This window comes from Xyrauchen texanus, chromosome 22 (genome assembly GCF_025860055.1).
Source record: "Xyrauchen texanus isolate HMW12.3.18 chromosome 22, RBS_HiC_50CHRs, whole genome shotgun sequence".
Lineage (NCBI taxonomy): Eukaryota > Metazoa > Chordata > Actinopteri > Cypriniformes > Catostomidae > Xyrauchen > Xyrauchen texanus.
This window is the reverse complement of record NC_068297.1, coordinates 16,421,149-16,449,068: the sequence shown is the minus strand read 5'-3', so window position 1 is coordinate 16,449,068 and position 27,920 is coordinate 16,421,149. Positions and strand designations below refer to the sequence as shown.

At 37.0% G+C, this 27,920-nt stretch overlaps 1 protein-coding gene across 1 annotated transcript; it reads left to right on the top strand.

Annotated features, from left to right (window-relative positions):
- Positions 1-72: 72 nt before the first annotated feature.
- On the top strand, positions 73-27,752 carry LOC127662246 (tyrosine-protein kinase Lck-like). Its single transcript, XM_052153361.1, has 13 exons — positions 73-224; positions 4,275-4,378; positions 5,409-5,472; positions 5,588-5,678; positions 6,671-6,772; positions 8,730-8,833; positions 12,908-13,057; positions 13,237-13,389; positions 15,430-15,609; positions 22,610-22,686; positions 25,350-25,503; positions 25,798-25,929; positions 26,845-27,752. Exons 2-13 carry the CDS (start codon positions 4,280-4,282, stop codon positions 27,048-27,050), a joined length of 1,512 nt encoding a protein of 503 aa, XP_052009321.1. The 5' UTR covers positions 73-224; positions 4,275-4,279; the 3' UTR covers positions 27,051-27,752.
- The last annotated feature ends 168 nt before the right edge of the window (positions 27,753-27,920 follow it).

The window sequence follows — 27,920 nt, the reverse complement described above, 5'->3', positions numbered from 1 at the left end:
CTGTTAAGGTGAGAAGTTAAACTGTGACGTGACTTCACAACTTTTGACACTTTAGCAGCACATGTCTTCGAAACAGAGTGAGGCTTCACAGTCTGCTGGATTGTCTAATCTTTGGTTGCTTTGTGTGGAAGAATGTATTCTCTATAAAATTTAAAGCTAAAAACATGACAATGCCTGCCTATCTGGCCAATCACTGATATCTGAAACTTCTGTCAACAGAAAAGGTATGATTTACAAGCAGGCTTCTACATTTTCTTACCTTAATTAATCATTAAGAAGAGTGTCAATTGAGTCAAAGTTATCAGACTGGTCAAGGTAAAATCAAGTAGTCTGTTTTGAATCAACAAATTATCTGTTGGGTGAGACATTGTGATCTTAAGTTTGATTTAATATATGCATATTTTTAAAGCAGGCCAAAAAATATTATGATTTTGAAGTAGATAAATATATGTGAGAGTTTTTGTAATCATGTGAATAATCTTTAAATTGCTCTGGTCCAAAAGTGCTACAACACTAAACTTCACAATCTTAATTAGTGACATAACTGGCAAGTTAACCATTTCACCAAGGAATTATATCAGTGAAAATATAATGTCTGAATGTTAGTTCAGGTTGTGTTGGATTTATGTTCCAATTCATGTTCAGATAAAAAGCTACACATGATTTTAAATCAAGATTCTCTCATAATCTTCTGTATGGTAGCATCATGGGTGTAAAAAGTACTCCGAAATTATACTTAAGTGAAAGTATTGATACCGAGTGGAAAGTTTACTCAATTAAAAGTCCAAGTATCTAGCCAAAAACATACTTAAGTGAATTTAAAAAATAATCCATATTAAGTATTAAAAAGGAACTTTAACTAGAATAAAATCCAGAGAGAGTAGATTGTTTGATTGTTAAAATCGGTTGGTATGTTAAGTCACCGTTTTACTGTCTCCACTGACAGTGGCATTTGCAAATCTTTTTTAGAATCATGTTACAATAACAACCTTTTTGCAAAATTATTTTTATGTGGCCTGTTGTATGTAAATTTCCTGGTGGAATGAACACTAGAGGCACTAAAACAACAATGACTTTTATCTCTTTTCACACCAAATCACGAGTAAAACTGCAGAACATACAGTGCTATCTTATGACATTTAAACACTTTTTCTATAGGGCATGACTCATTTTAACATTTGCATTACATAACCAACTACATTTACAAGCTTGTTTAAGTGTGGTCAAATTGCATGGTAGCTCAACTGACTGAGTATTGCATATACAAAGAAATGGGGTCCAAGTCCTGAAGAGCACGTGAGTGAGCTGAAAGTTTCTTAGAAGCATCACAAAATTACACGGTTGCTTCAGAAATCAAGTTTTTCATCTCACACATTATGTTAGGTTTAGGTTTAAGGTAGGGAGGTTGATTTTGTTGATTTAAATCTCGATAGAACATTAACCTTAAGAACCTCATCTGATCAGGAGAACATTTCACTCGCTTTTAGCACCACATAGTGGACATTTCACTTTGGAACATCCTGAGATGTTTTATGAACCACATAATTTTATTTAGCAAAAACGTTGACATAGTCATGCAGTGTTCATTGCATGGGAGAAGGCACTCACGAGTTGCGATGTCAGAGCACCCACCCTCTTGAGACATAGAGAAATATAAAACAATTCAAAAGAAGCTTTGAAGAATGTTAGTAATGTTGTTGGTTTTGTGAATTGTTTTCTGTGCTACCAAACCTTGCTGTTGAGCATATGGATGAATTCAATACAATTCACAATTAATATTTACTCAGATTCCATTATTTTTATTATTGTTATTATTATCATCATTGCTGGTTTTATAGTTATTATTATAATTATTAGCTGCCTAACAACAACAAAACTAGTTCAGCAAATAGGGAGAAGAAATGTATAGAGATGATTTAAATATGAAGTCAAGTGTAGAAGTAAATGACATGTACACATTTAATTGCAAAAGCCTTTTGGATTTATATTTATATATATATATATTTGCAATATGTATTATCATTTTTGACTTCATAACTGTCAAATCTGTAGAAGTAGCAGTAGATAAGGAGTCAAAAGTATAATTTTTTCTTTGGAAATGTAATTAAGTAAAAGTATTAAGTTTAAAATGCACTTGAGTAAAGTACAAATCCCAAAAAATAATACTTAAGTATAATACTTTACTTACTCAATACCTTTACACCCCTGTGTAGCATCATTGTTTTGACACTGAAAGCAAACATTAAAACAACTAAGAATCTTCCAAATTCTCTACAGTCACAGGATTGAAAAATCCACATGAATAAATATTTGTGCTATTTTTAAGGTGAATTTCAAAAATCTCTGTACAGCAATTTCAAGGAGGAAATCTCCTGTTTTTGTACCAGCTCTAAGCTAACATTTAAAATGTTTTTTCTAAGAGTGTTTGTGCGACACTTGTTCAAAATAAATGCCACTTGGTTTGATATTTGTATATAATGAATCCTACAATCTTAAGTGTGGCAACTTTTTTACTTGGACTGTTTGGTGTGAATCAGTAAAGTTTATTCCTTTCCTCTCAACCTCTTGACCTCTGTTTGATCTCTGACAGAATGTTCAGACAGTGCAACAACAAATTAACTCCTGTGAGAAGGAGAGAAAATCCTATGATTTAGTCTGTGGGACTCCAGCGGCATTCGATCTGTTTGGCTTAATTTCAGCCCTAGAAAAACACATCCTCTGTAACATATACTACAGGGAGCGACTAAGGGGCCCGAATCAGCCCAAAATCTGCAGTGGGAAGCTTTCTCAAAAGAAACACATTGTCATTACAACACGTTCAACAAGCTCACTGCTCTTCTGTAGCTTTTTTCTAATGGCAAAATTTTTTTTTTTAAATCAGCAGTAAAGTGTTAAAAAAAATTCTATACACTAAAACACTAGTTTACACAATTATTCAACTTTATTTTAACAAATGAGACAATGGCTACAGCAAAACATTGGCTACACTACAAGCTCAAAACATCTGACCTCTCGAGACTAATTTTCACTGTTGCTAGGTAGGGTCAGGAACTGGCCTGAGGTCAGTGGAAAATCTTGTCTCTGTTGGTATATCCTGCTTTGATTTGGGTTGTGCTCCCAAACAGTCCCAAGAGTTCACAGTTTTCTGTTTGACCCTAAGAGTTGCACTTTTCCTGACCCAAAAATTCTGTTTCTCACGGGTCCAAATCCCACAGAGACACAAATTTGGCACATTAAACTATTTATCTGTGTATTGGGAATGAAAAGGCTTGTGGATAAAATACCATACAGTGCATACATCCATGCACAGTAATTTTTATATACACTTTTTGAGTAAGGAATTTCCATGGCTTTTTTGTGACCTTTCCAGCTATTTGTGATTACTGGATAAGGATTATTTATTTATTTTTATTTTGTATAATTTTGATAATATATATATTTATAATTCCCACCATTTTTAGCAATATTTAACAAATCTAAATATTACCACAGTTTGCGAGCAATTTTGTTCAACACAAGCTCTACACAAGAGCAAATTCTAACCAAGGACATATTTTAGAGCAGAGCATAAAAATGTATATATATATATATATATATATATATATATATATATATGTGAAATTCACTGATGTTGCCAGGTTTTCCATATAAAGCCAAATAACACTTATATTAATACTCCTTCAACCACGTACAGGCACCCATGCCTGCAAGTTAAACACTAAAACACAATATGTTCAAGACAAGTGAAAACAGAAATGTACGGATCAAAGACCCAGATCTGTTCATTCATCCGTTTACTCCGTGTGTGAGTTGGAATTTAGAATTTATAAAGAGGATTAACCTCCTTTACAGATCTGCTCCAGAACAGCTGTTTGTTTACTTCAAAGACTTAACTAAATAAAAATGTTATTCTATATTATATTAAATTATATTATATTAGTATATTATATTATAACAAAATATTTTGTGATTTCTTTGCTGAAAAAAATAGGAAATATATTGTAATTAATCCTCTCTCTGTTCCAATGTGAGCTATCTCACGCAATTTAATTTATGTACGGTAATAAAGACTATGACATTCAAGCATATATGAACAAATAGATAATATTCACAGATCATATTTATTTATTCAATTGCCACTCCTCTGAACTTTTGTTTCACTGGATTTGAAAGAATTACCCTTATTGATGAAACAATGACCAAATAAGAGTTGATTTATCACTAATATAGTCATAATCATTATCGTTGTTGCCATTGTTTTGTCTTGTGCATAGTAAATATGGGGAACTGTGGCTCGTTTGATCCTGAAGATGAATTCTCCTACCATCCAGACGAATGGTGTGACCAGTGTAACTGCCCAAAGCCTCCACCCAATCAGGTAGGACTGGGTCTTTGTATCTGCTGTAGTGAATATTATGTAACCTTAACACATAAGACATCTTTTACCTGTTGTCCACCTGACTGATGCAGAAAGGCTTTGTGATCCTCAATAATGCATTACTGTAAAAAATGAAAATATTTGGAATTTCTTATCACACCATTTAGGATTGCGAGACATGAGAAGAGTTAGATCTCAAGTCAGGTTTTAATGAGAGACTTAGAGACCGAAAACTAATTATATGTGTGAGAAGAAGAGAGAGAGGAAGCGGGAAAGCGAGAGAGAAACAGAGATAGACAAAGGAAGTGGCATAGTCATTCTCTGCAATATATAAGTCACAATCTTTGTGGTTTATATAAGACACATGTGGGAACACAACAATGTATCACAAAGTGCTACACAAGATCTTTTGTAAAATAATCACATGCATGTTGATGGTTTAACCTTGAAAGGAAAATGGAAAATTTGCTTTTGGATTGTGAGGTGATCTTTCAATCTGAATTTGCATGATATAATTGAAACCTGTTGTTGAAACATCGGAAGCAGAAACCGAAACACAAAATAACAACACATTAGCAATTAATTTGATCAGTTCCTACTCTTTTTGCCCTGCCATAACTCTTTCCTCAGACGGGTCAACTGATATATAATATGGAGGGAAATGAGCCTTTGTTTTGCAATCAGTCAGGTACTAAAATGTCTAGCTATGTTTGAGGCAAATTTCCTCATGCAATTTGTTTGTATTGAAGAATTAACAATTAAGGAGAACAACACATGTTGTTTATGGCATAGGTAAAATGATGAACGTGCTGGAATGTTTGTTTTTGTTGTGGTATTTGTTTCATAGGATGTCCATGAAAGAATTAAGGTTCCACCTTGTTTCAGGAAGTGGCTTTGCATGGTTTATGATATTTGTAATATGCTGCAATACCATTTTACTGTTTTCATTTTTCTTGAATAGTTTTTAGTTCAGTAGATCTTTCATGCCTTATTTATTCTCTCTTTGTCCATCGCTGTCTCTCTTTCACAGTCCTATGATCCTCTGATCCCGTATCCATCCCAGTACACACCTCCACCATTATCTCCTCTTCCGGGTGAGATGAAACCTTTACTTACCTGTGGAACACATGACGTTTACTGTGGGGTTCAGCAGGGACACCCACATGGGTCCTGATCAGACAGCTCACTATTGCAATCTGTGTATTCCAGAGAACCTGGTGGTAGCAATATACAAATATGAGCCAAGCCACAGTGATGACCTTGGCTTTGCGAAGGGGGAGAAGATGAAAATCCTAAATGAGTAAACTTTTTATTATCATTCTGATGTTGATAACAGATATACTCTATAGACTAGAGCAACAGGATATGTTTGACCAATTGATGGGTGATCAGCTGATAACTTAAAAAATAAAGCCACTAAATCTCACAAACCCTTGAGGGTCTACTCAACGTTTAGATTTTAAAGAAACAGTGCCTCCAGAAATGAATATTCTGTCATAATTTACTCACCCTTAGGTAATTTCAAACCCGTAAGACTTTCTTTCTAATACGGAACATAAAAGGAGATGTTTAATTGAATATTCCTGTATGGTTTTTCAATGCAATGGCAGTTGATGACTCACTTTTAAGCTAACAATCCACTCAAACGTATCATAAAACTAGTCCATGCGGCTTGTGCATCATATTGCAAGTGTTCCGATGGCATACTTTAGGTTTTAATGATTGTTTCAGAGCTAAAAACAATGCAAGTTCTCATGAATACCTGGGGGCAGGGGCACAACTACACATTTCTGAGCAGGTATGCAAAACTATATTTTGTGCCCCACGTATCCATTTTAAGCATTGAGCTTGGGGGGTGGGGGTCGAGGAGGCCGATTGCAACACCTTTAGTGAGCCGCTGGCACCCCTATGCATTGCTTACCTTGCATATATGGTTTTTGCACCACTTCTCTCAGAAGTGCAACAGACGTGCAATAGATGTCAAGATTTTCACAGAAAAATTACTTATTTCAGGTTGTTTCTCCCCAAAACATATGCCTCTGAAAGCACAGACTGCATGGACTAACTAAGTCACTATCCACTACAACTGTATTGAAAAACTGGACCATGATATTTATTAAAATACCATTAAATGTAAATTTTGTTGATCTTGGATTTTTGTGCGTGTGTAAAGAAGTGAAAGATGTTTAGATCAGAGTCAAGGTTTCCACTGTTATTTTTCACAGTTTCTGCAGTTTTAAGAGTATTTAGACTGTCATGCGTCTAATTGTACTCTGTTTGTGTGTCTCTAAGGGATGACCCTGAATGGTACATGGCCGAGTCTCTGTCTACTGGGCAGAGGGGATATATACCACAAAATTTTGTAGCAAAACTGAACACCATGGAGTCAGAACCGTAAGTCATACAGCACTCTAGGGAGCGACTGCACATATATGTTTTCAGAACACTTTTCCAGTTCATAGAGCACATACAGTCCAGCAGCATGCCGTCCACACCAAGTCAAATCCATGGAAGCAATCAAATACATTTTTGGAATACCATGCATGAAATGTCTGTATTACCTTACAGATATCACTGAAATAGGTGTCCTAAGAAATCACACTTGTCTCTAACAGCCATACACTCTGTACACAGCAATAAGGGGAGCGACTCACACAATTTCAGTCAATCAGAGAATACTCTAAGGGCAGGGTTTTTAAGAGAAGGTGTGTGGTTGAAGGGATAGGGGCATTCAAATTCTAACTAAATTTAACAAAACAGATAAAAATATTGAGAGTGCCTTTAAAAAGTTATTTTGAAAAACAAATGTTTTATACGCTCAAAAAAAATACAAATAAAAATACACCGATCAGCCACACATTAAAACCACCTGCCTAATATTATGTAGGCCACCCTCGTGGCACCAAAACAGCGCTAACCTGCATCTCAGAATAACATTTTGAGATTATATTCTTCTCACAGTGGTTATTTGAGTTACTGTAGATTTTGTCAGTTCAAACCAGTCTGCCCATTCTCTGCTGACCTGCAGAACTGCTCCTCACTGGATGTTTTTTGTTTTTGGCACCATTCTGAGTAAATTCTAGAGCCTGTTGTGTGTGAAAATCACAGGAAACCAGCCCGTCTGGCACCAACAATCATCCAAACGATTATCTAATCAGCCAATCATGTGGCAGCAAAGCAGTGCATTAAAATCATGCAGATACGGATCAGGAGCTTCAGTTAATGTTCACATCAACCATCAGATTTGGGGAAAATGTGATCTCGTTGATTTGGACCGTGACATGATTATTGGTGCCAGATGTGCTGGTTTGAGTATTTCTGTAACTGCTGATCTCCTGGGATTTTCATGCACAACGGTCTCTAGATTTTACTCTGAATGGTGCAAAAAAACTAAAAAATATCCAGTGAGCAGCAGTTATGTGGACAGAAATGCGTTGCTGATGAGAGAGGTCAACTCAGATAAGTCTACAGTAACTCAGATAACTGCTCAGTAAAATTGTGGTGAGAAGACTATAATCTCAAAGTTATTCTGAGATGCAGGTTGGTGCTATTTTGGTGGCATGAGGGGGACCTACACAATATTAGGCAGGTGGTTTTAATGTTGGCTGATCGGTATATATATAAATTTATATATATATATATATATATATATATATATATATATATATATATATATATATATATAGATAGAGAGAGAGAGAGAGAGAGAGAGAGAGAGAGAGAGAGAGAGAGAGAGAGAGAGCCTATTTTTAATATTTATGCATTTCAAAATGTTTTTTTTTTTTTCAACTTTATTTTTTTTAAAGATTAATAATTAAATTTGATGGAATTTTGTTATGAAGCTGAAATGTGTAAATCTTCAAATAAACTTTTTGAGTATGCCATTTAATACAAGTATATAAAGATCAGCTGCTAAGGCAAAAAGACAAGATCAAATAAGCTCCCCTACAATGAGATCTGGGAAATGCTGCCCAGACCTGTGACTGAAAGTGATATTCATTTAGGGTACTCCCTGCCTCTTATGACTGACCTCACCTTGTCTTAAAACCTCCAACTTTAAAACAAAGAGCAAATAAGACTAATTTCAAAGCATTACTATATTAAATCTCTCCAGTACTTGCTGTGACTGCATATCTGTGTATTCAGTCTCTCTTCTGATAACAGGAGGAACAAAACACCCCAACTTTGTATTATCCAGACAATCAAAAGCCAAAATCAATAATCCAATGTATGAAGACACAAAATGTGCTGATGAATGTGTCAAAACTATAATATTCAAATTTTATAATATTAAAACTATAAAATACTAGTTTTAATGTAATCATTACATGATAATATTGTTGCATTGCAGGTGGTTCTTCAAAAATCTCTCCAGGAATGATGCCATGAGGCAATTACTGGCCCCTGGTAACACACAGGGCTCCTTCCTCATCAGAGAGAGTGAGACCACACCAGGTAGGACTTGATGAGAAAAATATATTTCTACCTATCGTAAAACTATATTCTACCTATATTTCTACCTTCTAACAGAAAACCAAACGCATAACATGAGGGTACCACAGTCAGTGCTATCACATTACAGTGCAGGGGAAGACTGGTTTTCCTTCCAAGATTCACTATGAAAGATATGTCACAATGTTAGACATAGGGTTCCCACGGTCATGGTAAACCTGGAAATAAAAGGGAATTTTAAAAATGGTAATTTACAGGCCTGAAATTTAATGGAAATTGATCATATGTTATATAGTCAAGGAAAAGTCAAGTATTTCTAAAGTATTTACATTTACATTTATGCATTTGGCAGACGCTTTTATCCAAAGCGACTTACAGTGCACTTATTACAGGGACAATCCCCCCGGAGCAACCTGGAGTTAAGTGCCTTGCTCAAGGGCCCAACAGTGGCATCTTGGTGGTGCTGGGGCTTGAACCCCCGACCTTCTGGACAGTAACCCTGAGCCTCAACCACTGAGCCACCACTGCCCCGTATTTCATTCCACTCTAAAATACTGCTAGATATTTAAGCAATATTACATGAGCAAGAGTGCCGTAGGTAATTACAGCAGTGCTGAAGTAGGGCCATATAGCACAATTGCGAGTGTGATATTGCTTATATATAACAGTTAAATTAACTAATTAAAAATTAGGAACATTCATACATGACCGATCAGAATCTGCCATTGCTGGTTCTAAACAAATGATGCGTCCAAGCGTCCATTAATAAATAGTATCACGGCTTGTGCTGTTTCTAACATATTATTGGATAAACAAGGATGGATGGGTGTGTGTGTGTGCGTGTGAGAGAGAGAGAGAGCGAGAGAGAGAGAGAGATGGAGCATGTGCGATCACCTGTTGCCACTCCCAAGCAGAGATGCTGTCAGCTTTCTGAAGGTCAGCTTTCTCAGTGGAAAAATAGCATCCAAGTGGGGATATTTCTCCCTATTTCGCAGTAGCCATGCAAGAGTCATTCACTATAGAAACAGAGATGTCCTCCGCCATTTTAAAGAGTGTGTACCCAATGTGGAAACTCAAACTTGTGTTCTGTAATCAAACAGTCTGTTGTGTCTCTCAGCTGTGATGAGCCTTAATGCTGAAGTTGTTCATTTAAAGCCTTTTAAAACAATGTCCTAGCTTAATTAATGTAGTAGTAATACGAGCAATCAAGGAGCGCTGTTCCATGTAAAAGGATTCACATTACATCAATGTACAGGGATATAAGGGAAAAGAGGAGGCAAGAACCGGCTTGATAATATAAATAATATTTTAATGTACTTTGTGTAACAGTGTAGTACCCCCCAAAAAACACTGTTAAATTTAAAAGAGAGGGGAAAAGGCCAACACAGAGCGGCAGTGGAAGAGAGAGAGGAGAGAGAGAAAGTAAAAAAAAACACTTACACGCCGGTTCTCCGATATGCCGTAGCTTGGTCCTCGGCCACTCCTCCACCCCCTAGTGGACGTCAGCCGCACTTCCCTGGGTGGATCGGAGGCAGTCCTCCAGCCCCTGGCGGATGGAACGCCCCATAGCATTCTCGGGGAACAGAAGGGGTCTCCCCCACACCTGGCAGCGGTTCTCCTGCTCCAGGCGGTCGGCAGTGAGCCCCCACCCCGCTCACGGTTTGCGGTCTCAGACCCTGCATCAACATGGCAGCCAATATGAATAATGAAGAATAAACACTGTCTTACCTAAAGCAGCAAAGTCCAACACTTGAACCTGCATCATATCTGTCATCATGTGCTGTCAGATTGAACATAAGATGTTTTTCAGAAGTCAGGATAAAATTCAGTGGGGAATGCCAGTCTAACATGTTCAAGGAATAAGTCTGATGAATAAATGAATATTTTTCACTTAAGTCATCTCAGTGCAAGCTTGCTTTGAGTTGATCCATGGTGCATACAGATGCCACAACTTCAAAGGCGCATGTTGATACAACTTGAATGGAATTGTTTTTAATGCTACCGAAATGTAAGTCTGACATTATGGTCTAAAATAAAAAATATTGCATTACTTTTCTCGTTACTGAAAAAGTCTATGATGATATGATGATGATGATATGATATTGACTTTATCGTCAGACATTGTCTGAAATATTTCCTGCATGACGGTATGTTCATTCACAATTATTACTTTATAAATCACTATACCATTACAAACACATAAAAAATATTTTATTAAAAGATATCTTTCCATGATAGCGTATTATCTATCATCACTCCAAGGTATTTATATGGTCCTACCTGTCTGATAGTTTCCTTATGTATAACAACAGGCAATGTACACTCACCGAAAGGATTATTAGGAACACCATACTAATACTGTGTCTGACCCCCTTTCGCCTTCAGAACTGCCTTAATTCTACGTGGCATTGATTCAACAAGGTGCTGAAAGCATTCTTTAGAAATGTTGGCCCATATTGATAGGATAGCATCTTGCAGTTGATGGAGATTTGTGGGATGCACATCCAGGGCGCGAAGATCCCGTTCCACCACATCCCAAAGATGCTCTATTGGGTTGAGATCTGGTGACTGTGGGGCCCATTTTATTACAGTGAACTCATTGTCATGTTCAAGAAACCAATTTGAAATGATTCGAGCTTTGTGACATGGTGCATTATCCTGTTGGAAGTAGCCATCAGAGGATGGGTACATGGTGGCCATAAAGGGATGGACATGGTCAGAAACAATGCTCAGGTAGGCCGTGGCATTTAAATGATGCCCAATTGGCACTAAGGGGCCTAAAGTGTGCCAAGAAAACATCCCCCACACCATTACACCACCACCACCAGCCTGCACAGTGGTAACAAGGCATGATGGATCCATGTTCTCATTCTGTTTACGCCAAATTCTGACTCTACCATCTGAATGTCTCAACAGAAATCGAGACTCATCAGACCAGGCAACATTTTTCCAGTCTTCAACTGTCCAATTTTGGTGAGCTCTTGCAAATTGTAGCCTCTTTTTCCTATTTGTAGTAGAGATGAGTGGTACCCGGTGGGGTCTTCTGCTGTTGTAGCCCATCCGCCTCAAGGTTGTGCGTGTTGTGGCTTCACAAATGCTTTGCTGCATACCTCGGTTGTAGCGAGTGGTTATTTCAGGCAAAGTTGCTCTTCTATCAGCTTGAATCAGTCGGCCCATTCTCCTCTGACCTCTAGCATCAACAAGGCATTTTCAGCCCACAGGACTGCCGCATACTGGATGTTTTTCCTTTTCACACCATTCTTTGTAAACCCTACAAATGGTTGTGCGTGAAAATCCCAGTAACTGAGCAGATTGTGAAATACTCAGACCGGCCCGTCTGGCACCAACAACCATGCCACGCTCAAAATTGCTTAAATCACTTTTCTTTCCCATTCTGACATTCAGTTTGGAGTTCAGGAGATTGTCTTGACCAGGACCACACCCCTAAATGCATTGAAGCAACTGCCATGTGATTGGTTGATTAGATAATTGCATTAATGAGAAATTGAACAGGTGTTCCTAATAATCCTTTAGGTGATTGTATGAGCATTGGATGTTGACCCAAATACAATCTCTTCAGTTTTTTTGATATTAATAAAATATCTGATTACATGCATTACTTTTAACAATAAAAGTAACAATAAAAGTAACAATACCCCCAACAGTGTTAACAACATTAGTTAACATGAACTAACAATGAACAACACTTATTAGGCATTTATTAATCTTAGTTAATGTTAATTTCAACATATACTAATAATTTTTTTAAATCAAAAGTTGTATTTGTTAACATTAGTTAATGCACTATAAACTATCATGAATTAACAATGAGCAACTGTATTTGTATTAACTAATATTAACAAAGATTAACAAATGCTGTAGAAAATATATTGTTAATTGATTGTTCATAATACCTAATGCATTAACTAATGCAACCTTATTGTAAAGTGATACACTTTCCTCTTAATCTTCAAAAATTACTCAAATGAAATTGTAAGTGTTGTGAATATGGATGTGTGAGAACTGTATTTGCACACTTGGCAGTCTCTAATTCTGGGTTATTCTGTGGACCTTTAGGCAGTTTCTCACTATCCGTGAGAGACCTGGATCACACGCAGGGTGACATCATCAAGCACTACAGAATCCGCAACCTGGACGCAGGCGGATTCTACATAACCACCAAGATCTCCTTTAACTCCCTCTCAGAGCTCATCAAACATTATTCACGTATGTGTAGCCAGGCCTTACATGAAACATTTCTGTATTCATCAGACTCACACATTTTTGAGTCTGAGATCACATTTTATAAGAAAATTCTGATCAGATGAAATCTCCACAGAGGTCAAATGTATTCCTTGTCCAGTAGGAATAACATGGACTCTCTCTCTCTCTCTCTCTCTGTTCAGGAGAGTCTGATGGACTGTGCACTCGGTTGGTGAAGCCGTGTCAGACTCGAGTACCTCAGAAGCCCTGGTGGCACGACGAGTGGGAAGTGCCCCGTGAATCTCTCAAACTAGAGTCTAGACTGGGCCAGGGGCAGTTTGGAGAAGTGTGGATGGGTAAGTAGAACTGACATCAACACTGAAAAAAGAAAATAATATTATTTTGATTTGTCCTGTTTACAGTAAAAATATTGCCTCTACAAATACTTAAAACTAAATACATACCTGCATGCCAGGATCCAGTTGTTGTCTCCAGCCAGGCATGAACTATCTATGTTTATCAGAAAAGTCTGATAGAGCTGAATTAGATTATTATTAGATTATTATTATGGGACATTCAAAACACGCATCTGCAGGCTGGTGTGTATTGCTCTTAAAGCAAATCTATATATGAGTGAGTGTGTCTAAGAAACTACCTTGCGTGTCGGAATGTTTGACTGTTGTTTAGCAGTGAATCACAAGCTAATCAGATCACTGTATTAGCGGATTCAACATTTGGTTGGCCACAGGACTAACTCACATGCACATATTTATTTATTATATATTTTATTATGATTAAATGTTACAGTATAATTGTTTATTTTACTGTTGTTATTATTTAATCTTTTTCAGTAGCCTTTTGTTTACTTTCATCCATTTCATGCACTCACTTGTACAATAAATAATTTTCAATAGCCATTGGTAACTAACCACCACCACTTTTAATGCTGAATTTTAGCTCAAATGAATTGATCTTATATTAGTTACTGTTATTTAATATTATTATTAATAACAAATAATATTATTCATATCATTTTTAGTTTAGTGATAACAGTAATAGCAGTTTATGACTTCATGTGTTTTGTGTTTCAATGTTGAATGTCCAGTTTCCAAACATATGACAAATTTAGCTGTAAAATACTCTCCTTTGTGTTGCCCTAAAAATAGAACCGTGAAAGTTATTTCAATGCCTTAGTTTTAACCACTTCCTGTCCTTTGTTTCCATAGCAACCAACTTAACTGTGCAGTTAACAACTTAACCGTACAAAGACTATGGCTTGACTATGACCTGACTAACAAACACGGTTACATTAACAATACTTGGAAAGAGACAATTGAAGGCATAAATACACAGACATAAGACAATAATCCAATGAAAACAAGACACAAGGGAACCACATGACATGAAACAGGAACTAGAATTTCAAGATAAAAGACATGAAAATAAAACATGAACAAAAACACATCTAGACATGACATCATGCCAAACAGGTGAAGATCCACTAGACATGCTTTAAAAGAGCCTCAGATATGCTAATTATGCACTTAAGGAACCTCAAAGTCTTTTTTTATGATGTTGTTAGTGAAGGGACCATTGAGAGTCTTTAGAGTTGTTTTGAGTTCTTGCAAGAAATAACAGAGTTTCTCAGAGAACTGAAAGGGTGTCTAGGGGATCTCCATAGGATTCCATTGGTGTGGCAGCTGAGAATCCCAAATTTTCAAGTAATCATGAAGGCCTTGATTAACTGGATCAGGCGTGTTCCATTAAGACTGTAGCTGGACTCTGAGGGACATGGTCCTCATGTAAGGATAACTTAGACTTCAATGAAATAGCCAGACTTTGCTCTAAAGTAAAAAACTAAAGAATTCAATATATGTCTGTTTTTGCAGGACAAGATTTGTTGTCTATTCCACACTTATGTTGAGGTTTGTCAACAGTAAGGACTTTTTCTGTCTCTGCGATTGGATGTGTACTTGCACTGTCAATAATGTTAAGGGCCCCTCCAAAAAAATTATACATTTTAATTATACTAATATATTTTATAAAATAATTAAATTCACATTTGTCACGAAACAGAAATTTTTCTTTACAAACACACCGTCCATATTTTAGTTGAAAATGCATTGATTTTGCTACATTTACACTTTTCATACACACTGGAACGGCATTTTCCTCCACCGAAAACTGAGACTTTTAGAAAAGCTCCAAATAACCAAATATTTTGGAAAAAGATGAAGTTAGGAAACAGAAAATTTTGATTTCAAACATAAATGGATTACTGTGATGGTGACCCAAGACTATTTCTGCATTTTCAACCAAACCTGATCTATGCTAGCCAGATAACGTTATCTTGGTGCTTAGATAATCTGTAGTTCTCTCCCTCTCTCTGTGTATAGGGTTGTATAATAACAGTCGTCGAGTGGCTATCAAGAATCTCAAGCCAGGCACCATGTCCATCAGTGCTTTCCTGGTGGAGGCAAACCTGATGAAGACCTTGCAGCACCCTCGACTAGTGCGTCTTTTTGCTGTAGTCACACAGGAACCCATTTACATCATCACAGAGTATATGGAGAATGGTGAGACACACACACACACACACACACACACACACACACACACACACACACACACACACACACACACACACTCATGCAAACAAGGGACAGGAGAGATCAGTGCAATGACAAATCCTCCATGTCTAGTATTAAATAATTCATCGTTGTGTCCCACCTGAACTTCCTTTACAAAACCAGAAACAATCATTGAGTAAATTTAAAACACTTATACTTTCATCAGGGTTGCATGGTCTTACAAGCGGCGGACGTTCTATCTGAGCTCCATTTTCTCAGAGTATAGTGTGTTTGAATGTTTTTGTATGCGTTAAGCACACATTAGTTCAACACTTGTGCACTTTCTATGAAAACAAAGCTCCCACACCTGATTGATTTTCAGCACATTGTGTAGGGGTATTTCAGAGGGGCAGTTTGACATGGTCTCTTTCATGGATTGCATCAGGATTTTTACACATTCAGATGTGAGGATTCTCTGTGGTCTGACTCTCTTTCTTGGACGGATGAGGTGTGATCACATCACATCTTTTTAAACATGTACAACACTTATATCTCCCATTTTTTCTTGGAGAATGTTTTTTTTTTTCAAGGATGTAAACAAATATTCAAGATGGTGGTGGGGGCTAATTTAAGTTGAAGCATCTGTCATTGAAAATTGTTTAGGTCAACCACTAATCTGAAAATTGGTGGCAAATTCTCTATTTTTTCTTTTTAACTTGTTAAATCTTAACTTAAGGAGAAAGTTCCTAATGCCCATAATGTTTATTCATCCATACTGGCTGGTCTTTAATCAAATATGCTGATTCATGCTGTCGTTGTTCACTGTAAAGTTATGATGTCTCTCACAAACCCTCTTGAAAATGGCATACAGAACATGTGTGACATAACTGGCATTCCCACCTTAGTGTTGCAGAACATACAGTTACTCACTTCAGTGTTGTAAAAACACATTAATTCTAAATTGTGTCCCATCATACCATTTTAGCTCTCTAACACTCTTGTTGAAATACTCAGGACCAATACGCATTCAATCATGACTTTCTGTTTCTCTAAAGTATGTTAAAAAAATATTCTCTTCCAACCACTCCTTCTTTTTGCCCCTGCTTTTTGAACATTTCTTTATTGCGAATTTATTCTGGCAATGAACTAGCTCTCAATCTGGCCAGACAATGAAAACAATAGGTGCTTCGCAAATTGCATACTTCTGCACTATTCTATGACATTTTGTAGTGTCATCAGTCCATGTAGTGTATTCACACTGAAAATACAACAATAGTAATTAATGGTGAATATGACAATTAGGCAGAGGTGGGACCAAGTCATTGTTTTCCAAGTCACAAGTAAGTCTCAAGTCATTGCATTAAAGTCTCGAGTCAAGTCCCAAGTCAAGGCAGGCAAGTCCCAAGTCAAGTCCCAAGTCAAGTCCCAAGTCAGCAGGCAAGTTCCAAGTCAAGTCCCAAGTCAAGGCAGGCAAGTTCAAGTCAAGTCCAAGTCAATTTACAAGTCCTCAACTTTTAGCTTCAAGTCTTAAACAAGTCATTAGTTCCTGAACTTCTACCGCTGCACCATCGAGAGCATCCTCACCAACTGTGTCACACAGACGGATTTTCAGATGCCTCACAAAATTGGACGTTGTCGACGAGGTGTCTGTCATTTTGGAACCACAGGTTCTACATGTTGCAATCCTTTTGTTGCCTTTAACCCTTTATTTAATATATCCCAATTATATCACCTTTGGAATCATTTTTGCTGTGTCCTTGTCCTTAAATGTGCGCCGCGGTCTTCAAACTTGGTCCAGCTTTCGTGGAAGCTGATTGGTTTGTTGTCTGATTGGTTGAATAAGGAGCGTTGACATGCAGATTTGTAAATCAAATTAATCGTTTATTTGGGAAATTAATTTTTGATTTACTGCACACTTTTAATTATACAACTCTTATCTTTGGTTTTAAAAAGTACAAGTATTTCCAAGTCAGACGGCTGAAGTCCAAGTCATTTTTGCATTGGCTCAAACATGTTTATCTTCCCTTGTGGTATGACCGTAAGCACGATGTGTCAGCAGCATGGGAGACCCGAGTTGGATCCTGTGTTTAAACCAAGAAGTAACCGTATTCACATAATCAGTGACGAGCACAATTTGGAGGTAACAATTATTCCAGTCAGGAGCAGCATTTGCATATGGCAGATTGTGGCATTTGCCATACCCTAGCACGCAGACAAATCCGGAAAAATATATGCCTCATGAAGATGCAGTTTGCTTGTCATTTCAGTCTGCGTTGGCCTCGTTACCCCAAAGCATTTATAAGCCCAATTATGTAATAGAAACAACTGTACGAATCATCTTAGAATTATGGGCCAAAAGCATTGTAATTTAAGTACTTGAAAATGGTCGTAAATCTAGTGTTCCAGAGTAAGGACATACTGTATCTGACGTATGCAGACACCTGCAGCACAATCACAAACTTACACCTCATAGAGTTAATACAGTTAATAGCTGCGTTCCACTTCAAATTTGTATGCCCTTCCCTCGTTAACTTCCCTCCATCTCACAGACTCGGATGTACATCATTGCTTACATTGCACGAGTGACCACTACTAGCTGAACCTGTGCAGTGGGTTTAACTGGAACCAACACGATCACACGTGAAGTTGGCATGATGTTTCCGATAGTTTTGGTACCCTAGGATCGCCGACTGTATGCCGGCGCACTGACATGCAGCATTCTTATCAGCCATGTTTGCAGTGGTTTCATTGTGTTTACCTTTCCACCTGCTGTGATTGGCAGCGTGTTGCATCAGCTGCATGGAAGACTAGGGTTCAAAGCCAGGCAATAACCATGTTTGAATAATCAATGACTAGCATGATTTAGAGGTTTTGATGTTCCTCTGACATTACTTTTTTACTCCACTAATGGTTAATGTAAGGTTTGAGTTTGGGGATTGAATCTACAAATATATGATTTCTCTTCATTGTATAACGTCCTGTAAAGCTGAAAACAACGTGCTTCACAACTAGCTTTTGGTGACCTCTCCTGGACATAAATGGAGCTCACATGTGCCCATCTGCTCTACAACACTTACCACTTTGGCCACTGGGGGCAGTGTTTTGACATTTCAGTCAACGTATACCGATTTTGATGAAAGAAAAGTCGATCAACTCTTTCTGATTTTATTGTGAAAAAGTTAAAGTTTAGTTGTAATTTCAGAAAATGTAAAATTTATTTTGACCTAGCTTCACTGTGTGGGGGTGGGGTTGATGAAGCTCGATCTGATCAAACAACTTCAAAAAGCGATTGCATACCCAAGAACTTCACAGCTCTTCCTCAGTGTGTCTGTCCGATTTGAACATGCAGGGTGACAAGATGACAAGCACACACATCTGAAGCTGAACTAACACAGGTACTCCACTAAAACAACATATTATTCTCCTTGAAATGTTGTATTTGTGCTTGGATTAAATCTGAACTGCATCAGGAAGAAACAGCTGCCGGTTTTTTCCAGGCTTTCTTTGTCTTTATGACTTTTTGGCAGTTTATTAACATTCAGTAACACACTAGTATAGTGACTGATGTATGTCCACACGAAATCATACCGCTCTCCTCAAAATCTCAACACCGTAATGAAAGAATGAATGGACGTACATCTTAACAACAGCTGTGTTTACTTGACAACGGAAGTGACGCCCATATTTCTCGCCAAGCATCACGGGACATGGCTCAATCACCTTTTAGTTTTTAATCTTGATCTTGGTACAGCCAACAGTTCATTACAAGAAGATCTAAGTGGTCTAACGGTTTAATATTTGAGATATAAGTGTTGGACTGAGGTTGGCTAAAGTGCTAAAGCTAGCGAAGACGCATCACATGCGTTAAACTTCCATGCTTCCATGTAGTAAAAAAAAACAACCTTTATTGGCTTTATTTAGGACAATACGGCACTTTGATTAAATTAATTCAGAGCACAGTTTATAGTGTGGGACACAACTCAAAAAACTGGAGTGGTGGTGGTTTAGTGGTCTAAGCACATAACTGGTAATTTGGTAATCAGAAGGACATTGGTTCAAGCCCCACAGCCACCACCATTGTGTCCTTGAGCAAGGCACTTAACTCCAGGTTGTTCCGGGGGATTGTCCCTGTAATAAGTGCACTATAAGTCGCTTTGGATAAAAGCGTCTGCCAAATGCATAAATGTAAATGTAAAACATACTTTGCCTTAAAGTATTAGGTAATAGTTGATGACTGCTTCCTAATTTTATGAGATTATAACCTTTTCTTTTCATTGATCAAGATTCATTGACAAATAAGGTGATAAAAATGAGAAATCTATTAAAAAAAAATCTAGTTTCAAACACCTGTCAGGTTTGTGGAAATATTTTTGTTTCCACTTTGGTTTCACAAATCTTTGAAATACATTTATAGCATTTTCTACAAAAAACAAAAACTTTTAATAACTTTAAAAAATGTAATCTGGAACCATCAAGTAAAAGGTATTAAAGGACTTTCCTTGCATCACAAATGCATGAGTATACACAATTTAATAATTAATTTGAACACATTTTAAATATATATATATATATATATATATATATATATATATATATATATATATATATATATATATATATATATATATGTAAAGCGGTTAAGGGAAAGGAGGAGGCGAGAACAGGCTTGGCAATATAAATAATAGTTTAATGAAAAACTGAACCAAAAACACACAAACATTAACACACAGAGCAGCTGCCTGTATATCTCCTCTCTCTCTCTCTCTCTCTCTCTCAAACCATCGTCACCGGCCGCATTTATCCCTCAGCGCCCCATCAGGCTGACCGTTGTTCCAGCCCGGCCCCAGCACTCCTCTGCTCTACATATATATATATATATATATATATATATGTTTATATATGTATGCTTGTATGTACAGTATGTACTTATATATGTATGTATTGAAAACTTCACAGCACACCCCTGACAATTACAGTATTTCCTATCATTTGTCTTATTGTATTCAAATATGTGAAACAATGTCACTATATTGGATAACAGTCACATGTCTGAGCACTCCACAAGTGCTCTCCTACTTTGTGCTAAAACAGTGGGTTCAAGCTTCAATAATATCTGCCTACAGGATTTTTATTAGGTCAAGATAATATATTAAAAGTATTTGAGGGGACAATAATAGATTAATTGTGAAGATACAATTATTATTTTATGCATACAGATCCCCACAATTAATTAATCCTGAAACACTAACGCACCATTAAAGCAGCTTGTCTTGAAGAGCTAAAGATCTAAAGAGTATAGCTGCAACTCCGTTGGCTTGTTTCTCTAACTACTAATGCATAATGAATCTCATAAACACACAAGGCATCTCACTGCAACCTACTTAGAACAATGCAAAGCACTCAGTCAAAACCACACTTGTAAACCTCTCACAGAAAGCAGGGTCACAGTTACAGTGTGAATTCCATCACATTGAATAGAGAATGAGAGAGGCAATAGCAGAAGTAGAGAGAGAGGGAGAGAGAGACTGGTAGAGAGAACGAGGAGATACAGTGTGAGGTAGAAAGAAGGTCTTTGTTCCATAGGCAAGTATTGGCAATGATTTTCGGTTCAGAACCAACCAGCCAGAAACTTACCACAATAAATCAGACAAATAAATGGTCACAGGTGCTCACAGAAAAGACCTCCACACCCTATAATATTTTCTCTTTTTAATGCCACAATAGACCTTATGTAATCATCACAGGTGTATTCCAAGACCATGCATGTTATTTCACGTGCAACACAGTATGCATTGTTTCTGTGTGCTTCTTGTGTGTCTTATTGGCCCTGAGAGGTTTGTTGGGCCTCTAGAATGTCACATTAAAGCTGACGGAAACAAAAGATTCTAAGAGGAGCAGTCATGTTACCACAACGTCAGTGCACGGTTTGCGCAGCAGCTCGTGAATGGACTTGCTTTGTGTTCCCTCTTAAAGGAAGCTGTAAAACACTGGGCACAGCTTGTACATTTTACATTTCTATGTTTAGGATCCACATATTAATTGTTGTATGTGTTGTTATTTAAAACAAGAGGTTGAGGTGCCATTTTCCACTCCTGTTTCCTTTTTAACAATGGAGACAATGACAGAATGATTAAAAACACAGGAACTTCATCCTAAGTATGGCTAACCCACAACCTTGAATTTTACACCCTAATACGATCTGAGATGAAAGGAGTGTGTACATCTAATAGTGCGCTTGCTGCTTGAATTCCTAAGAGGGCAATTTGCACTACACCTTTGTGGGAATTTCCTTCAAGGTCAGTTGGTTTTGCACTTTTACAATATAGACCGTTGTCTCAAAAGTAACAACTGTGGCATTTAACACGTCTTTGAGACTGATAAAAACTGGCTTCACTAATTTCCTGCATTTGTTTTGTTCTAGTTCTTGGATCTAATCTGTTACATTTGAAGTCTGATGAGACCTTATAGAACCATTTTAGGCATCAAAACAACAGCATACATCTATCTGCAGTTTCCTTTTGCCTTTTGAACTAAAATTACATACAGTGAGATTTTGCTTCCTGTATGATTCCGTTGTGGTTAAAGAATGTTTTAAAAAGGCTGCTGAAGACAGCCTTATGAATGACTAAAATAAACAAAAGCAAAAAATCTAACAAAAACTTTCAACATTAAATATTCCCATCAAGTCCCACTTAAAGCTTGCTGGAAGCTACAACATATATCCTGCCCAATCTCAATAATGGTATATGTTACAGTAATTAGATTTCAAAGTTTCTTGCCAATTCATTTGACATTATTAAGAGCACCATTTTAATTGAATAGATGAACGTTATATAATCTTTTAAGCAAGAGATTACTACTTAATTACTTAAAGGCAATTTACTGAAATTCTCTGAGAATTATAAACTTGTCAGTGCATTACATACTGTACATTTCACAACTTTTACCCCAAATTCTATGCTTTGCTGTATACATAATAAAATGACTGTGTTGTTTCTGATTTTAGGCAGCCTGGTAGATTTTCTGAAGACTCCAGAAGGATGCAATTTAACCATCAATACACTGATAGATATGTCTGCCCAGGTAAGCTGAACTACACCAAATCAATGAAAATAAAAGGGATAGTTCACCCAAAAATGAACAATCTCTCAGCATTTACATACCTTCATGCCATCCCAGATGTGTATGACGTTCTTTCTTCAGCAGAACACACACAAAGAGACGAATATTTCAGCACTGTAGGCCAATACAGTGCAAGTGAATGATGACCAGACCTTTGTAGCTCCAAAAATCATATAAAGGAAACATTGAAGTAATCCATACAACTCCAGTGGTTAAATCCATACCTTCAGAAGCAATACAGGTGTGGGTAAGAAAGAGAACAATATTTAAGTCCTTTTTGTCTCTAAATCTTCACTCTAACTTTCACTTTCAGATGTGAAAGGGAAACTAAACAGACACCACATGTGACTTTCAGATGAAAGTGAAAGTGGAGATTAACAGTAAAAAAAGGACTTACATTTAAAAAATAAATAAACCTACATACATATAATAAACCTATTATATCGCTTCTGAAGATATGGATTTAAACACTGGAGTTTTTGGATTACTTCAATGTTCCCTTTATGTGATTTTTGGAGCTATAAACGTTTGATCACCATTCACTTGCATTGTATGGACCTACAGAGCTGAAATATTCTTCAAAAAAATCTTAGGCCTAGTCCACACTAATACATTTTCGTTTGAAAGAAAACGCACTCCAAATTGGATGAATTTGAAAACGCTGTTTTCGTGTTGTAGTGTGAACTGTTAAAACGATGACGCATTTTTAGGCATGTGATCTATCCAACCAAAACAATCAAGATGGAGGCCTCTGTTATAGCGGCGCTGTTGTGCCTGATACTCACATTGATAGAGTTGTTAAAAAATAAATTTCACTTTGTACAACCTTTACATTGCATTCCTTCAAAGGTGAAGGGAAGTTTACTCGGAATTCGTGTCCGGCGACGGAACACGAGGACAATTGCATTTCAGACCTTATATGAAATGGGGATTTTCCGCATGCGCAGTGACACGATTTAAGCGTTTTCATGTTTCAGTGTGGACGAGCAACTTTTGGAAAACGTTAGTGTGGACGGAGAGCATATTGAAACAAAAACGCAGTTTTCAAATGTATCCGGATTAATGTAGACGTAGCCTTAGTTTGTGTTCTGCTAAAGAAGCAAAGACCTACACATCTGGGATGGCAATAACAGATCAGGAATGAACACAGGCCCAGCGTTGTGTAGAATTTGTTTGGTAAAGGTCATCATTCTGGTATTTCCATGAACTGTTCACATAATCCATGAACTGGAAATGCCATTTTCAGTGGAAAGCAAAAAATCATTAATAGTTTTGAGTGGAAATAATTGAGGGTTTTCTCCTAGAATAGACTGATCATGTTGAAGTTAATTGTCATGTGGTCTTAATCTATCATGACATAAAAGACACACAAACATCCATCATTAATGTCTTAGTAACAATGACTCATGCACTCAATGTGTAATGATTGAAGTGTGGAGATGTGCTCTGTGCCGCACAGAACTTTCTGGAGAAATTAAGAAAACACTGATGTTATCGAGTAGTGTTGCTAGAGGGGTGCAGGTCAGAGGGTGACTTGGGATAGATGTTCTCTCTCTCTCTCTCTACACACACACACACACACACACACACACACACACACACACACACACACACACACACACACACACACACACACACAGTTCACGCAAATTCTTTAAAGGGAAGAGCCTAATCAAAAAACATTGGTGTCGTTTTTCATCTCTGGAGAGATTCATTGAAATGTTGTTCTAGTTGTATGGAGGGGAAAATGTAACGAGAGAAGAAAGAGAAAGTGAGATCTGGCATGTTTTTGTCATGGCATCAAAAAGAAAAGATTTGCTCAAGGGATTAGCATGCTTAGATGATGTGTGATATCTTGAAGCTAAACTTTTCTATAACGTTTCTGAGATTATTTATGAGTTTTTAGAGGTCTTGGTGAAATTAGTGCTTCAGGCAACTTGTTTCCTCTTATCAACACACACATTTAGGAAATAAGAGATGCATGCACACCCATTCATACTAACCTCTGCTCTAAGTAATAACATTCAGTCATGTTCATATCAACTGGAAACATTTCTTAACTAGGACTTAGTACACACATATTCAAGGCATAACACTTCACTGAACAAACTTACACACAGTCCGCAATGTCAAAATATGACAGTGTTGCAAAAGATTTCAGTGCTTAAAAGTTTGGATTGGAATGGTAGCCTTGTGCAAAGTGCACAGTATATACTGTATTCTGCCTACTTTTTTTTTTTTTTTTTAAGTCTGTGAAACGTTATGCATTATGCAACAGCAAACAGTTCAAACATTACTATGGTGCATTATTGTCACAAGATCGCAGCAAGAGGCATTTAATTATCATGTTGGATATAAATATGGCAATTTCTTAGTTTAAATGTATTTTCATTATTTTATGTCTGATCAAGTCAAGTAGGAGATTTAGCCTTAATAATCTTGGTTGATGTTACTTTTGGTTAATTTGCCACGCTGGAATTGAAGGTCTAGTATATTGCATTGTTGGATACAGTACCCAGGTTTTACTATCCTTGTGGAGACATTTGGTCTGTAGGGAATACCTGGACACACACACACACACACACACACACACACACTTATTAACACTGCACTGCCTCCTGCAGGTCGCAGAGGGAATGGCTTTCATAGAGCAGAAAAACTACATTCATCGAGACCTTAGAGCTGCCAACATTTTGGTTTCTGAAGAGCACATTTGCAAAATAGCTGATTTCGGCCTCGCCCGCTTCATTGAAAATAACGAATATACAGCCAGAGAAGGTAAGCAAAAATGCCATATACTGTTTGTTTACCACAGTGAACCTTATCATGTGAAAGAAAGAAAGAAAAGTCCAGATGGGCATCAGACCTTATCAGCAATATAGCACTCTATTGAATCTATGGAATATTTGATTGAGTAAATATCAAATCCAGATGTAGGCTAGCTGGCACCCGTGTGGCACTGTTCAGTCTTTTAATGAAGCTGTGTTAAAATATCTCACAATGAGGGCTAATCTTGGTTTGGAACCAACACAAATGATGAGATTAACATGTCTTTTGTTTTAAACCATTCAGGTGCAAAGTTTCCTATCAAATGGACGGCGCCTGAGGCCATAAACTTCGGTACCTTTTCGATCAAATCAGATGTCTGGTCGTTTGGAGTGCTGCTGACAGAAATAGTTACATATGGAAGAATCCCATATCCAGGTAATGAACAAACAATGTACCATGATTGACCTAATTTTGATGATGGAAAGCAGTGGCGGATTTAGGGCGGCATCTTGGGTCAACAACTTTGTGGGCGTGTTGAAGCGGGTTTCACCCAGGGTGCCAAACAAGCTAGAACCGCTACTGATGGAAGTGACATAAATGGAAAATGCATTATGCATGGCATTCATAATATCCTTTTGTTAAAGTAATTTTCACCCAAAAATGTTAAACTGTCATAATTTACTTGCACATCGTTCCAAACACAACTTTCTTATAGTGCATTTTTTCCTGGCGTGCCACGAATGGCCACGGGCATTGAGATTTCTTACTGAAAATGTACTTTTATGTTGTTTCTCAACAAAAAAAACTATTTTATGCTTTGGACAATTTGAAATATGATAGATCTTGGATCTTACAGGCCCCAGTGCAAAGCACTGTTCGGGTCATAATTACATGAATGAGAATTTTGTGTCTTTTTAAGCGTTTTGTTTTTTTGTTAAAATACTTAACTCTTATCCCAGCATAATATGCAGAGACACATTTTATTAATAAGCCTTTCGTAAGTTGATTACCTCAAAATATGTAAATACTGTCTCTGGCACTATAAAAACTGCTTGGTTTGTTTTGAGCGACCTGTCCAGCCCGACTTGGCAACTTAAGTTAGGGATAGGACTATCTGTTGGTTCAATCAGCGACAGACTGAGAGAGTCATCGAAAACATATTTTTGCTATTTTGTTTGGTGGCACTAGTAGCGCAGAATTACACTTCAGCTTTAAAGCATCATCCCCCAAGTCATACAGGTTTGGTACGACATAAGAGTGAGTAAATTATGACAGACTCTTGATCTTTGGGTGAACTATTCCATTCATTTGCAGAAATTCTTTCATAATGTCTCTTTCTCAATCTTTCAGGAATGACAAACCCAGAGGTGATCGCAAACCTTGAGAGAGGGTACCGCATGCCTTGCCCTGATAACTGCCCTGAGGCTCTCTATAACATCATGAAACATTGCTGGACATTAAACCCAGACAACCGACCCACATTTGAATACCTGCGCAGCGTACTGGAGGACTTTTTTACTGCCACAGAGACACAGTATCAGGAGCAGCCCTGCTGAATTGATTTACTTTACAAACATTAAAATGAGTAAACTAACTGTCCAAAGAGTCACAATAAAGACATGAGAATTCTTACAAATTCCTTAAAAATAGTTGATTTAATCTTGACTTAAAAGAAAACTAATGTTCTTTAATCTTGAATACTGCTTATTTCTTACTAAGAATATGCCTATACTAAATGAACATGAAACAATTTATGATTAACAAGTTGGTTTAAACATTGATCTTGTCTTTGTTTTGACCACAGACCCTGTACAGTGTACACAAATGTTGCGTGTATAGTTTTTTTTTTAACAGTTAGATGGCAATAGGATATATAAAAATGAGATTACAAAATAATTTTGGCACAATAAACTAATTTGTGTTCTTTTAAAGAATGAGTGAACGGCTTGCTGTAGCTTTTTGGTATTTTGCCTTCTGTTTATTTTGCTTTTAGATTTGACATGTACAATTCAAATTTGTGTTTTTATAAAAGAACATATGACTGCATCATATCACCAAGCCTGTAAAACACTCCAAGAAAATGTGCATTACTTTGTCTGCTTTCACCTAATTAGACAAATAACTCTTTATATGTTCACTGTGACCTCTGCTGATTTAAGCAAGTGGTTTTTCGGTTGATTCGTTGTTTTGTGTTTCACGAATGAGGTGCAGTGTCAAAGTACATAAGTACATATGAGGAATAAACAGTGTGATAAAGAGAAAAGAGGACAATATACAGATACAGGACTTTTTTTGTTTTTTAACTTTATGAAATTCTATTTTGAATAGAAAAATATTTAATATAAATGTAACATGGAATCCCATCAGTGCAGAAAATATGAAAGAAATATAGCACATACATACCTGTAATACTGACATATAAGCAA